Source organism: Tinamus guttatus, unplaced genomic scaffold (assembly GCF_059628265.1).
Source record: "Tinamus guttatus ecotype Peru unplaced genomic scaffold, ASM5962826v1 Tinamus_guttatus_pri_ptg000240l, whole genome shotgun sequence".
NCBI lineage: Eukaryota > Metazoa > Chordata > Aves > Tinamiformes > Tinamidae > Tinamus > Tinamus guttatus.
In genome coordinates, this window is record NW_028288774.1 from 8,427,443 (window position 1) to 8,441,909 (window position 14,467).

The following is a 14,467-nucleotide window of genomic DNA, read 5'->3' on the forward strand; positions in this document are numbered from 1 at the left end:
TTCTTTCCTGGGTTTTTATTCCTACTTTAAAATCAGTCATATAAACAAAAAGGTAAACCTACCTAACATATTTCTGAAGAAATACGAATACATACTTTTCTGCTTAATTTATAGCTCTATTGTCCTGAAGCGTGAAGCAAAAGCTCTTTGCAAAAATACAAACACTGCATGGAATGACTGCCATTCTTTGGATTTCTGGGAAGCCTTGCACTGACAGCTGTTATGGCTGGTGCCAGTCCCACCTCCATGTAATAAAACACTTCTCTGTATTATCTCACTGCACGAGTATGGCGAGCCTGAAAGCCCCTTTAAATGGCTTTAAATGCTTGGAGACACTGAGTCATCTGTGAAGCGCAGGAAGGGCTCTCTCCTTCAGGAGAAAGAAAATGGTGCAAAGTTACATGGATGTTACAGGGCAGGAGCTCTGAGGGAGATAAGAAAGGAGGCAAAGTGCTTCCTTCAGTGCTTCCATTTCTCCCTTGTGTGTCTTTCATTCCTTGTCCCATGTGGACTCCTGGGGATTTCCATGCCTGGACTCAGGGCAGTTCTGCTCCTTCCTCCCGGACAGCCTGGGCTCTGCTTGTCCACAGTGGAGTCATCCCAAACCAACCAGCTTTACCAGGATCCAGGTCAAAAGCAATTGACTGGTCTTAACGTAAAAATGGCTCATGCCTTTATGGCTCCGCCCTTATTTATCTTTTTATAGATAAAATAAATGAAGCATTAAATTCTTTGCAAACAGATTTTAATATGTTTTGTAGAACTGTTCTTACCAGAGCAAATGTATCAAACCATTTGGGAATTATTATTCCCAGTACTAGCAGAAATGCACAGCATCTTTCATTTGGGGGAAAATCATTTTTCAAGGAAAGCTAATATATAAGTCAAGTAGCTGAATATCCATTCCCTTTCTTCTCTAGCTCTCTGGCCACCACTACTTTTCCAATAACTCCTTCAGCAAAATCAGTGGAGAGCTCAATTTTAGTCTAAAAAACACATTTGTGTTGGTCTGGGAGAGCTTTCTTCAGAGATCTGGCAAAAGCACCAGCCAGTAATAACAGAGTGGGCAGTTCTTTTGCTTTAGCTCTCCTTAAAGGGTGACTAATACATTAGGAGGAATTAGGAGGGATTAAAGAGCTCCTAAAGGGTAGAGACCCACTTCGAGCAGATGCCCAGTAAGTGTTTAGTTTGAGGATAGCACTGCAGCAGTGAAAGCTTAGAAAGCTTTATTAAGCCTCAGATTTAGTACATGCAGTGATGCACAAGAGGCTTCTCAACTCCTTGGGCAACCATGCAGGGACTCCATGAATGCTTTTTGGTAAAAGCATGTTCTATATTAAGTTAATTAGCCTTATAAATGAAAAGTTCAGATTAAAAAGAGAACATTGCTTTGAACATGGCTCTGCAGCCAGTCAGTCACCACTCAGGAGATGATCTTCAATTCAGGCTTGGATTCCTCCAGGGCTCTTAGTTCATCATCCACCTCTGCACTCCAGAAAATGTCATACAAGCTAAACCAAAACAAAAAGGCAAGATGGTTTAGTGAGCACCCTGGCCACCAGGGAAAGAATGGGCAGAACGAGAAGCAGACACATTGATCACAACAGCTACACTGGATCACCTGGGACAGCAGCCAACAACATACCCGGAATTACCCTTCCCAGCCATTCCCACTTCATGGCTGTTGGGCCTTGGAGACTCACGTGAATTAAGCCACTAGGTCATGTCCCTTGGAAGGGACAGGGAGTTTCTGTAACATGCAAATGGTGTTTGACTCTCTTTGGGGCCACCAGCCGCCTTTTGGAGGTGGTTCCCAGAGCAGGCCGTGCTTGCTGCCCCTTTCCCCCATGCCTGATCTCCCTGCTGCCAGGAGTGATGCTAAGCAAGCCTGGCAACATCACTCACATTAACTGCTGCAACTTGCAGTTTGGATTCCTCAAGGCTTCGCAGATCTTCCTCATGCCGTCATCTTCCAGCGTGTTGTAGCTCAGGTCCAGCTCTGTAAGACACTGCTTGGTGACCATGATTGTGGCGAGCGTTGTGCAGCAGTCGGCTGTGAGATCGCAGTTACCCAACCTGCAGGGGAAGAGAGGTCGGTGCCATAAGAGCTGGTGCTGGCTGAGCAGCCTGAGCTCAGGCAGCAGGCAGGAACACTCCTGGCACAGACCAGGAGCCTCAGGAAGCTGCTATCTGCAAGGCTGGGGCTAGTACATGGTTTCCACATGGAGGATGTGCTCTGAAGACAGAAGCCTTCTGCGTGACCGATGGACGTCTCAGGAGATCTTCCCTAAAGTGTAACAGTGTGTTGGTGTGCAGGGTAGAAGGAAGCATGAGATGATACTCAGGAGCAGATTTCAACATCATGCTTAATGCTCTCTCAACATGCACACCCGCTTATGGTAACCACCTCTGTGAAAAGGGCAACAAAGACCTCTTAGTTAAGAACAAGCTGTTTTAGTTGGTCAGCAAAAATACCCTTCTGGGTGGAAGTCTCGAGTCTTCTCTGTCTCCTAGGTCCTGTCCAGTTAACTTACTTACTGCACTCAGCAGGACACTAGAGCGCTTCGGGTTTCTGACAGGAGTTCATGTGCTAGACCAGGACTGTTTCTCTGGCTCGGCATCTCCATGAAAGAGGCTCCGCGAGCAAATCCAGAGCAGGATGTGGAGCGCTCTTCAGCGAGCTGCCTGCAGAGCAGGCTTTCCCAAAGCGAGGGATCCCGCACTCACCTTGGATCTGTGACTACCCTGCAGCACAAACCAAGAGCTCTGCAGCTGTGGGAGAGCCTGTGCGAGTCCATCACCACGGCACAGCGTGGGGGACGGGCTGTGCCTGTGAGGGGCCGCGAGTGACAGCGAATGCGGCCGTGCCACACAGCTGTGGCTTCCAGATGGGACTGGTCTGGTTAGACATCATCTTGTGCTATGAATTGTTTCCTGTGTGCCAAAAACAAACACTATGCTACTGCCTGTCACTGTCCCTCCCTGCATGCTGCCCTTGGAAGGACCACACGTCAATCAGAGATGAGACTCCTGAGGGTGCACCTTACCACAGCGACTGGATGTTGCAGTTTGGGTGCAGCAGCCCCTCACGCAGGAGTTCGACGCCTGCATCTCCCAACTTGTTCTCACCCATGTGCAGTATTTTCAGGTGCTTGTTCACACTGAGAGCAGAGCTGACTGCCTTGCAGCAAGCGGTCGTGAGCCCACACTCTCTCACCCTGCAAGGCAAGAATACAGTGAGAACTCCAGGGAAGGAGGGGATATCAGCCACTGCTCACTTCTTCCATGTTGGTTTCCCAGGATCCAGGACAGTGAGCACAAACAAACTAAAGCCTTCCCAAAATCACAGTACCTCTATCCAGCCCAATCCTTTCCAAGCATCACTTCTCCTACTGCTTACATCTAGGATGTTTGTCTTCGAGATTGCATGGATAAAGGACACCTGCCCATAAAGGATGGGAAAAGACTCTTGATCAGAGATGGAACGTGCTGCTCTTGCAGTCACCATAGCTCCTCCATTCACCCTCAGGGCACCTCACAAATTCCCAAGTCCCTGGAAGCAGGGGAAGAACCCAGATGCAGGAGATAAACTTGCAAAGTAGGAAAATTCAAGTGTCGCTTTTTTAGGTTCTGCCTTAAAGGACAGTTCTCCTTTCTGGACAATATTAGGTCAGACTATTGCAATCTAAAAGATAACGCTGTCAGAGAGGATGCTAAGAAAAGTTTATGTCACTGAAGCCTTCTCAGGTTAGATCTAGATTGTAATGTGGGCTGATTTTTTTTTTCCATTAATGAGAAGAAGCGGTTGTACATTCCATTGACTGCTTTTTTTTTTTTTGCTTGGAGCTACCTTTTCATGGAAGGAGTTTGTTTCTCTTCTCCTCCAGAGGGAAAACTTATACCTGGAGATAGAGCACTTGAAATACAAGCTTTCTATGGCATATGAATGAGAGAGCTTGGATTCCAGTAGTGAGCCTGGATAGCTGATGACAGTGTTCATTTTGCTATTGCCTAACACCTTTTAAATGTCTTGCACAAAATCTCTTAAGTGGCTCTTTGTGGCAAAATGAAATACATTAGACAAAAGCTTTTAAAGTAATGCTTGGCTCCCTATTGCTTATAGCAAGATGATTGTGAGGCAGATTTTTAAAGCATCTTTGAGTTGAGAAATACACATCCCCTTAGATCTGTACATCTTTTAGGTAACAATCTGTATGAGCTGTCTGTGGGGTCATCACAACCGAGGACTTACTTATTGAGCCATCACTTCCCCTCTGTCTTTCCTTAGTAAGGTCTCACAAGAAGGCAGAGGAGATGTGAAAGCACCAGCAGCTCACCATAGCTCCTGGAGCTGGGCTCGGGGATCCTTGAGTGCCTGACACAGCATTTCCATGCCGGCGTCTCTCAGGTTGTTGTCTATCAGACTTATTTCTACGAGAGTCTCTTTGGAACTGATGACTCCGGAGAGATCTTTACAGCTAACGTTTGTGAGATCGCAGTCCCATAACCTGCAGGGAAAAACAAAATATTAATTTCTCCTAAGAATTACTTACATCAGAAGACAGGGTCCTGTTTTAGTGTTCCAAATATCTGGTTTTAGCATCTAAGTTTCTTATAGGAAACCCAATGGTGTATTGTAGCACAGAGTTTTTTCTGGCTTTTTCCTTTTTCCGTACTGGAGTTGCCATTTTTAACAGAGAAAGAGCATGAACGTCTCATCTCAACAGGAATACAGGGCACTGCCATCACCAGCTGCCATCCCCCTCTGCCCAGGATTCAGTCCAAGCGGTTTCAGTGCAGTCCTGCCTACTCACAGGGAAAGGCCCAGCATCCTCTGCTTTGGATCTGAGAAATAACTTACCTCTGGTAGAGACATCTTAGTTTCACTAGGGGGAGTAACTGAAAAACTTGCTTACCAGTCAGGGACAGAGCTGCAACATAACGTAGACAACTCAGAGCGATTTAAGCATCAAGGCTCTAACCTCTGCCTTCCCTTACCATAGCTTCTGGATTTTGCAGTTGGGATGCAGCAGTCCTTGGCACAGCAGAGTCAGACCAGAGTCCCCGATCTTGTTATCCCCCACGGACAGATCCATAAGGGATGACTTGTTACTGAGGACAGCACTAATATCCCGACAGCTATCGCTGGTTATTCCACAGTTCTCCAGGCTGCAGAAATAAGCACAGTTTGAGTTGCTTCACCAGACACACAGTATCAGGCACAGTCCATCCCGCCGAATGCAGACTGAAAGGGCTACAGAATGGTTTCTTGCTACAAACCATCTGTAACTTTAAGTTGGGGCACACATTCTTACTGTATCAGTAGATGTAAGAGTAAACTCAAAATCTCATGCTAAAACAAGTTTTTAGAAAAACCTCAAAGCCCCAGATATGTTTGTACCTTGTATAGTTACAGAAATCTGAGGCAGCAAAAAGCCATCCTAAATTTTAAATAACAAATTCTCCCGTTTTACGCATGGCAGGAACAGCAGCGCTAGTTGCAGTTATTGGTGACCAGCTCTTCCTTACTGCAGAAGCTCCAGGTCGCATCTTGCTTCCACCAGTCCCCGGCACAGCTGCTTTACAGCTGTATCTCCCAGCGTGTTGTTACTGAGGCTGAGCTCCTTCAGGGTGGGCTTGGTTTGCAGAGCAGCGTTGAGGTCTTCCACGATATCAGCTGTGAGTTCACAATATTCCAGCCTGGGAGGGGAAAGGAAATCCAGGGAAAAACAACTGTCTCTGCTATATCGTATATATACTTGCATGACATTAGTTATGCAAGGTGTGCGTTAGTCAAGGCAGAAAACATGCTATTTTGAGCCTGTGAATTAAGACCAGACAATACATAAAAATAAAGATAACCATAAACACGCTTGAGCCACTAAATTTCCCTGCTCATTTCAGAGGGCAGGATTTCTTGAATTGGATCTCGGGAGACCATGCAGGACTAGTTGTTTACTCCGCTTCTACACTGACTCCTCTATAAAGCAGTGCAGAAATGAATAAGTATGAATGAGTCTTGCATTGCAACACGCAGCACAGCCTTGCAACTGGGCCTTCCCAACAGCAGCTCTGCCTTGCTAGTCAGAGGCCGTTTGCAGACCTGGGTCCAGCTTAGCCATAAAATATACACCAAGGAGAATCAGACTTCTCCTTGGAGCGAGGGACATCTTGGATTAAGAGCCACCACTGCCAAGTGGGCTAAGCAAGGCCTCCAGAAATAGAGGCTGAGTTCTTACAAACTACCTGGGCCCCATAACGTGAGTAAGTATGACCCACATTCAGATACAAGAGGAAGAAATCCAATTCTGGCAGCAACATTCCTGCTTGTCTCGAGGTCGAGACAAGCGCAAACTGTCGGGTGACCAAAGAAAAGCAGTTTCTAGGCAAGCTTGGAGACAGCCAGCGACTTACTGCAACTTCTGGAGCTTGCAGCTGGGGTTCATGAGCCCTTGACAGAGCACCTTTACGCCGTCGGTTCTGAGTCTGTTGTCGCCCACATGCAGCTCCGTCAGCGACGGCTGCGCACTGAGGACGGAGCGGAGAGTCTCGCAGCTGGCGCTCGTCAGATTGCAGTTTTGCAGCCTGCAGGAGAGAAGCAACGTGGGTGAGAACTGCACCCCCAGATTTTGCAGGGGCTCTTCTCGGAGCATCTGCTGAGGTTTGGCTTTGGAAAGACACTGCGGTACCAACAGTAGTTTGCTCTTAACCTTTTAGCGAGCAGCGTGTCCAGGTAAGTACTCTGATTTTACAGGCATTCCCAAATATTTTAAAAGCTAATGTTACACCTGCAGTACTAAGAGTGGATCCATATTCCTTCAAAAATAATTGCTCATTTACCATGTCTGGCAGAATGATCCTCCCTACATTAAATAGCAACATAACTGTTTTATTATGTGTTCTCATCAGCGTAAGGCTTACCCCAGAGAGAAAGCAAGGGCACTTTGCAATTCCTTGCTCCTCTGGAGAGGTGAACCCAAGCAGCTAAAAGTAAAAAATACAAGCCAAACTGGCTTAAATCCCTGGATATCACGTAGGAGCTTTGGGGGGTATTGCAAGAAGGGTCTATGAAGTGGGTGTACTGAGTGAAGTTGGGTGAAGAGAGACGTTGCACAGGAACGTCTGTGCTATCACTATGGAGTGTTTAGGGTTATCGGACTTGACTATGGAGAAGCACTGCATGTGGTGGCAGTAAGTGTGGTTTGGTTTTGATTGCTCCTTTTTTTCCCTTAAGACGTGTTACCGGAGTCCCAGATGGACAAACAGAAGTGTGTCCCTATAGAAATGAAACTCGTAACTCATGTGAATTATGAGTTATGAATGTTGCACTTAGGGCTTTGGGGAAGTTTGGGGCTTTCGACAAGCTCTCTGAAGAATGACTTGTGTTACTCCTGTAGTACTGCACATCACGGTCACTGCAGATATACCCTGATGGGGCTCTGCTGCTAGCATCACGTTGGCTTGCGACTCTACCCACAGCACCTGGAAAGCTCCTTAGAGGAGAACATTAGAGTCAGACAATTAGTAAAGTGTTACCATAATTTCTGCAAGCTGCAGCTTGGCGTCAGCAAGCCTTTACACAGGTACTCGATGCCTGCATCTCCGAACTCGTTGTTGTTCAGCTTCAGCTCTGTGAGGGATGGATTCGTGGTGATGACGGAGGAGAGGTCCTTGCAGTCACTGCTGGAGAGATTACAGTCATCCAGCCTGAAAGAGGAGGACAGAAGAAGCAGCTTAGTCCCACGTTCGCTCTGCTTCCTCTAGCTAAAGCAAGTGAGGCAGTTTTGTCCCTGGAATATCTCTAAATACGTGTGTGGTTGCTTGGGCAGTGCATGCCCCAGTCCACTAGTACAAGGGGGCAGAAGAAATGCCCTCTCTGCAGGGCTCTGGTGCAGAGATGCTGGTCCCACCAGCTGCAGGCTCTGCTGTGCTGTGCAGAAGAGGACAAGTGACTCGGGTCTTCTCCACCAAGCAGGGCTTCAACCTGAAGCTGTATCTTCATTTAAACTTCCCTGATGGCAAACTATCCAGTGTCTGAGGCCCAGAGGGCAATTTATAGGCTGACAGACGAGTTGTGCACCAAGACTAGATAAACCAGGTGAGTAGCTAGGTTTCCCAGTCCCAGAGACACCCATCAGTAATTGGGCCTCATACACGTGGCTCATGCAGACTTCATGTGATGTTTAGTCTGCAGCAGATCTGCTGAGCAATAGGGCTTTTCTGCAACCCAGGATTTTTTAGGCACCGCTAAATTGCAAGATGGTAGAAAGAAGATGTCAAATTGGAAGGAGAGTTGAAGAAGTGGGAACCTGGGACAGGGCAGGAAAGGGAGGGAGGAGTACCCTGAGGGAAAAGGAGGATGTCCTGCCGAACCCGCCAGCTCCAGGCCATTCCCAACCAGGACTGCCACAACTGGGCTGTGCCGGGGCCTCATCACAAGTTCTAACTAACAGTTGGCAGCATGTGGTCTGCCGCGCACAGAGTGCAACTTGGAAAGATGCCTGCCTTCTCTGGAGGATCTTACTGCAAACAAGGACAGAAGTACCACAATGGTGAGCACATATTTAAATAAACAAAGAAGGCTCTACCTAGTCAAGTGGATAGGCCATACCACAACAGTGTCATTAGTGTCACCCATAGGCACTTGTATCAAAAAAATGTTCAAACTTTTTTTTAAATAAACTTTCTTGCATCTCTTCTCACAGGAGAAAAGTCAAGTGTTCAGAAGAGACCATATGCAGCTAGTTACTACCTGATGGCCTTGCAGGTTTTCATGATGGAAAGCAGCTCAGCCCATCGAGACGGGTTCATCTCCTCGCACTGGATGTCAAGCTCCATTTTGAAATTCAAGGTAAGGTCTGAAAATTTAAAACCAAATAGTTACTTTTTTCATGGCACAAGAAGCAAGTGCAGCGGCCCTCTGCAAACCCACTGCAGCACTCAGACACCTGAACTGCTCTTTGCCACGAGTTAAGGGTGTGCAAAGGGGACAGACTGTGTCTTTTCAGCTTGCTGTAAGTGCTGGGTGTATTCGAGGCCGAGATGACCCACTATGCTGGTCAGAGCTGAGATAGGGACAGGGAAACATCTGCCGCAGGGACCAGAAAAGTGGCAGGCAGCCCCAGATCCCCTGGTGAACGCAGGGTAACGAGTGATGCCGATGGAGGCACTTTCGGAAGGCAGCCGCGTGCTGCGCGGGGTCCGTGTTTCCAAACGCAGCTGTTGGAGCCGCTGCCAGGTCTGGCAGGTCTGGCTCACAGAGGGAGCGCTCGCCTACGAGGGGCGGGACGCGCCCGCAGCAGGAACGATCCTCCACGTTCTGCTTCCCGCTCCAGCTGGGCAACCCCCGGCGGCGAGAACGCAGGCCGCGGGCATGTGGGGCTCTGCAGCCCGGCTGCACCTCGGGCCTTACCGAGCAGCTACGGGCAAACGAGCGGTAAAAAACACGCAAGGCCAAGAGTGGAGCCCCGTCCCGCTACCCGGCTGCGCGCGGCCGGGCTGCCTCGGCCTCAGCCCCGTGACCCGGGCCAGGATCCGTGCGAGGAGCCAGGGAAGGCGACGCCGGCAGACGCCGGCAGCCGCGGGCGCCGGGCCTGGCCGCGCGGGCTCGCCGGGAAGAGCCGCGTCCGCCCGCGCCTGCCCCGGGCCCCGCGGAGGCCGGAGCGGCCCCGGCGCGGGGCCTGCCCCTCGCGGCCGCACCAAGAGAGGAGCCGCGCGGCCCCGGACCCCCGCCATGGCCCCGGCCCGGCCCCGGGGCCGCCACCTCCCCCCGGCGGCCCCTACCGGCCCCGCTGCCGCCTCCGCCGCCGCCGCCGCGCCGGGCCCCGCTCCGCCCCGCGCCGCCCCGCCCCGGCCGGCCCGCAGCGCCCCCTGGCGCCCCGCGCGGGCACCGCCTCTCGCGCCTCGCGCCCCGCGCCCCCGCCATCCCCCGCAGAGCGGGGAGCCCTTTGCCCACGCAGCGGGGCCGAGCCCGAGCCGCGTTCCCGGGTGTCCCGGGGGCAGAGCCGGGCACATCCCGCCCTGGGGGGCCCGCAGGCCACCGGACCCCCGCAGCGAAGAGGGGCTCTGCCGCGGGGAGGCTGCTGTGGCGGCAAGTTTGGGCAGCAGCTTCCTCAGATGGCCAAAGGGCTTCTTGGCTAACCGGGCTGCTGGGCCAAAGTCTCCGGCCCGGGAGGCTGGTGACGCTCGCGCCTGTGCACCGCTCTGTTGGGCCCACGGCCTTGTCTGGGCCCCCTCCCTGGCCCCAGCACAAACCTCCTCAGCCCCCGCAACGCTACAAGGTTTAGCTGCTTTTGCTACACCCATCTGACCCAGGAATGGCATCCGCTGGAGAAAAACACCCTTTCCACCAGAACCTCCCGAGCTTTGCGCTTGATGGGCAGCCATACGGAGGGGCTACCTCAGTGCAGCGCACTGCACAGCAGACAGGACGCACTGCGAGGTGCACAGGACACACTGCACCGCAGACAGAATGTGCTGCGGGGTGCACAGAACGCACTGCACTGCAGGCAGGACACACTGCACGGCAGACAGGACGCACTGCATGGCAGATGGGCTCACCAGTGGCAAGGGCCACCCGCAGCTGCCCCCACTGCTGAAGACGGAGCCGCCGGAGCCACGGTGGGCAGGAGTTTCACCGCTGTGTGACCGTTTGTGCGCTTGCCCTCTCCGGGGTTTTTCCAAAGCTGCTCCGCACCCAAAGCAACCTAGTCAAGGGAGGCTGCATCCATTCTGAGCGATGGTGCCGGAGCATGATTTTGCATGGGATGTATTCGTCATCGCCGCCCTGATTTGCTTCCTTTTCCAGCTGCCAGCTACGCCCTTGCTCACTTTCTTTTCTCTAGTGCTTTTTTTTCCCTGGAAACAAAGTTTTGGACTTTCACAGGGAAAAGCAGAGAGTGGCTTTGAGGGACTCAGAGCTTTATAGACTACGCTCTGGGTCGCTGAAGAAGAGACAACTTGGCTTCTCCCTCACTTTCTTGGTAAAAATACCCCTTCCCAGCTTCCTGGCGCAAGCAGCAGCTCTCCAAGTAATTGCAACCAGCCGTCCCCTCCGGAGCAGCCCCTGCCACGCAAGGCCCTGAGAGTCCTCGGGCCCTCTCCCCACTAACAGCCAGGAAGGCCCGAGGGGAGACGGAGGTTGCTGGCACACGTACCTCACTCCTCACGGCCGTCTGCAGAGGGAGCGAGGAGGCAGAGCCGCGTCCTTCCTGCCGCGGTTTCTGCGCAGCCTCCGCTGCCGCGCGCGCGGTGCCTGCTGGAGGGGGAGAGCACTTTTGGGACGGCGATGGCTCTTCTCCCGCCCAGCGTGGCTAGTGGGTGAATCACCACGCCGCACTCCGGCAGGGCGGCTCGCCGGCTCCGCGCGGATCCGCGCGGCTGCTGCCCACGGTGCCAGGCGCCCACAGGCAGCGCCAGGCACAGGCACAGGCGGCCCTGGTGCCCAGCTTGGCCACTCGCGCCGCTCTGCAGCTGAGCCGGGAGGTGTCGTCACCCTCGCGCCTCCCCAGAGCTGCCCTCACTGTTGCACCCCTGGCAGGCTGGGCCCCGTGTCTCCATCCTCTCCCTTCTACCAAACTCCTGCTGCTTTCCCCAACCTTCCCTCCCCATAAGGCTGAATCACAGGCTAATTGCACTATCACCTCATTATTCCCTCCATCTTCAGCCAAAATAAGATTAATTAGTGCCTCGATGGACTGCAGGCAAGCAGGAAGCTGGAGACACACTTCGTCCTCTCCCGCCATTGCTGCCTCATCAGGAGGAGCAGGCCAGGAACCAACCTTTGCTCCATCCCGGCTGCTGCCACCGGTGCCTGGCTGCCCCGCGGCTTCCTCCAGGATGCAGGGAGAGCAGTGGCGCACAGGGAGGTCGCACAGCACCAGCGCCTCACAAGCGCATCCCACCTCGGCCTCCTTCCTCAGCCTTTTGCTGTCGCTTGTTCACCTCGCGCCTGCTTGTCTGCACAGCTGTTTTCCCGCCTGCTTCCTTCAGGTTCTCACAAAAACTGCTCAGTGTTCTGTAAAACATTTAATTAGAGGCACTAAACTCCTCAGCACAAGGGCAGATCTTGCATCAACTTCACTGCGTGGCACCTATTGGCAAGCTTGGTAAATACACGCAGCAGTGCAGCTTGGTGACGGGACAGAAATACAGAGCTTGTGTCATTCTCCACGAGCCAGGGGACCAATAAAAGCAGGCAGGAGAGGAGGCTGCTGCAGCATCAGAGGAGCCAGGGTGGGGAACCTGGCGCTGTGGGTATCTGTGGGGAGCAAGAGAGACATAAAAGGGAAGCTGAGACCCAGGTGCCACTAGGCTGGGATCTGTGAGGGATCTAGCAAACATTGCAAAGGCCTGTGCAGGCTGGCAAGCATGTGTGCAAGGAAAGCAACTGACTCAGTGGAACTTTTCAGGTAAAATTGCCCAGATGGGCAGCAAAAATGTCCCCATGGGAGCTGGTGGCGGTGGAGGGCAAGGCCTCCCCTCGCACGCGCTGCCTGGCTCGGGCGTTTCTTTGACCGGCAGCCGCCTCTGCTCCCGCGAGTCTGCCGAGGGCAACGCAGCCTCCGCTAGAGCCAACTTCCACCCGGCTTGATTTGCCTCCGGTGCCGAGGTCCCTCACCAAGGTTTTGTAGGGACGTGGGGCCCGGCGGTTATTAGAGCTGGGCCGAGGACAGCACCAGGGCCAGAGGCACGAAGCCGCCTCAGGAGAGCCCCTGGCGCGGCCGTGCACAGCTGGGTGAGCGGACGCTGCCCCACTCCGCTTCCCCATGGCCAGGTGCTGCGCGCAACGCTGGCGGAACTGGTGTGAGCGGTGAAGGCCCTCGCAGCGCAGCGGCTCATTTCATGTGCTTGTGTGGCAGGCGAAAGCTCGAGCATTCACCAGCTTTAAACAGTCAGAGTGAAAACTCTAAGCTAAAAAAATCCACCTAGGCTCATGAGGGGGTTTCCAAAAACTGGGTTTTGAGACCACATTTTGCATGTCAGCACTGCTGTTTCCTGAAAGGACAGACAGATCTGCCGCCTGCCACTGCCTTACAGCTACGCTCACCTTCCCTTTGGAAAGGTCATTCCATCCCCCCCAAAACGTAGCACTCCCCATCAACAAAACCAAGTTCCCCGGACAGTCCCTATAAAGGGCAGCCTGCTGGAAAAGAAGGCCGGGGTTATTGGATTTTGGCAAGTGCGTTCGGGGACAGGAAAAGGCGTGGAGAATGCGGGCATCGATCCCGCTACCTCTCGCATGCTAAGCGAGCGCTCTACCATTTGAGCTAATTCCCCTGCGCGGGTGAGGAATTCCTGCGCGCCGCCCCTATTCTCGTCTCGCGAGACGCGGGGCCGGCCGCTCCCCGCGCCCTCCGCTCCGCTCGGCGTACGGCGCCTGCGCGGCGGGCCGGGCGCCGGGCGATGCGCGGCGGCGGCGGCGGGAGCGGCGCTGGGCGGCCCGGGTGAGGAGCCGCTGGCGGGGGGCGGCGGTGGCACCGGGCCCGCTGCACCGCGGGGGGCTGCGAAGGGCCCCGCGCGCGCGGCAGCGGGGGTGGGGAGGGATGCGCGCGCCGCGGAGCGGAGCGTTGCGCCAGACGCCGCGCGCGCGAGCGGCCGTTGGGCCGCGCGGAGGCGGGAGCGGCCGCCCTCCCGTGCCCGCGGCCGTTGTGCGGGGCCTGCGCCGGCCCGGGCGCGGCGGTGCCCCCGGGCGCTTCCTGCGCCAGCCCTGCGCGTTCCCATGCACATCCGCAGCGCCGCGCGTGGAGCAGCCTCCCTCGCGAAACGCGCGCCCGCCTTCATCGCCTGTTCTCCGTCCTCGGCAGGTCTTGGTGTGTCAAGGGCTCTACCTCTCGCAGAGTTGTCCCCGTTGCTTCTCGGAAGGATTTTTTACCCGAGGTACCTGACGGTGTAAATTTGTCCCCCTTTTGTCTTTTCTTAATGCACTAAAGTGTCCTGTCCTGCTTTAACGGGTTTGAGAGGAAACCGTCCTGGCTTACGTGCCTCGTTTTCACAGCCGTGAGCTTCCTTCTCGTTTTTCGGCCGAGGGGAGATTGGCCAACAAGCGTGTTTGGAAAGCCGCGCTTATCTCTTTGGCTTCAAAAACAAGAATAGCAGCTCGCCCATCCGCCCGCATCCCCCCCAGCGCTGTGGTCACTTCATGCTGCGCAGCTCCCCTTAGGCCCGCAGAGCGGGAAGCCTCAAAGCGCTTCCCGCTGCCTTGGCTGCTTTTTGCCCTGATCCTCCCTGTGGAGCCTTTCCGTGTCCCCAGCGCTACCTGCGGCTTCTCCTGCCCCAGGTGGTTTGTAACTAAAAGACAGTTGGCTCCCCGACGGCTGTGCTGGAGTGGCTCCTGCGCTTCCCTTTCCTGCTTCTAACCTCAGGAGAGAGCTGTGCTGCACGCACAGCTGGGACCCGTGCAAGGGCCCCTCTCCCCTGTGCGATGCGGTGCCTGCTTCAGCGCTGCTGTGTGCCTGGGCTTGCATTT

The 14,467-nt window shown here is 53.9% G+C and overlaps 1 protein-coding gene and 1 non-coding gene across 2 annotated transcripts; both read right to left on the reverse strand.

Moving 5' to 3' along the window:
• Positions 1–728: 728 nt before the first annotated feature.
• Positions 729–8,877, reverse strand: RNH1 (ribonuclease/angiogenin inhibitor 1). Its single transcript, XM_010211814.2, has 9 exons — positions 8,753–8,877; positions 7,537–7,707; positions 6,415–6,585; positions 5,530–5,700; positions 4,999–5,169; positions 4,338–4,508; positions 3,048–3,218; positions 1,906–2,076; positions 729–1,511 (listed from the first exon to the last, which is right to left on the reverse strand). Exons 1-9 carry the CDS (start codon positions 8,836–8,838, stop codon positions 1,424–1,426), a joined length of 1,371 nt encoding a protein of 456 aa, XP_010210116.2. The 5' UTR covers positions 8,839–8,877; the 3' UTR covers positions 729–1,423.
• A 4,328-nt stretch (positions 8,878–13,205) lies between these two features.
• Positions 13,206–13,278, reverse strand: TRNAA-AGC (transfer RNA alanine (anticodon AGC)). The gene has a single exon. It is a non-coding gene; the product is annotated as a tRNA-Ala (tRNA).
• Between the last annotated feature and the right edge of the window lie 1,189 nt (positions 13,279–14,467).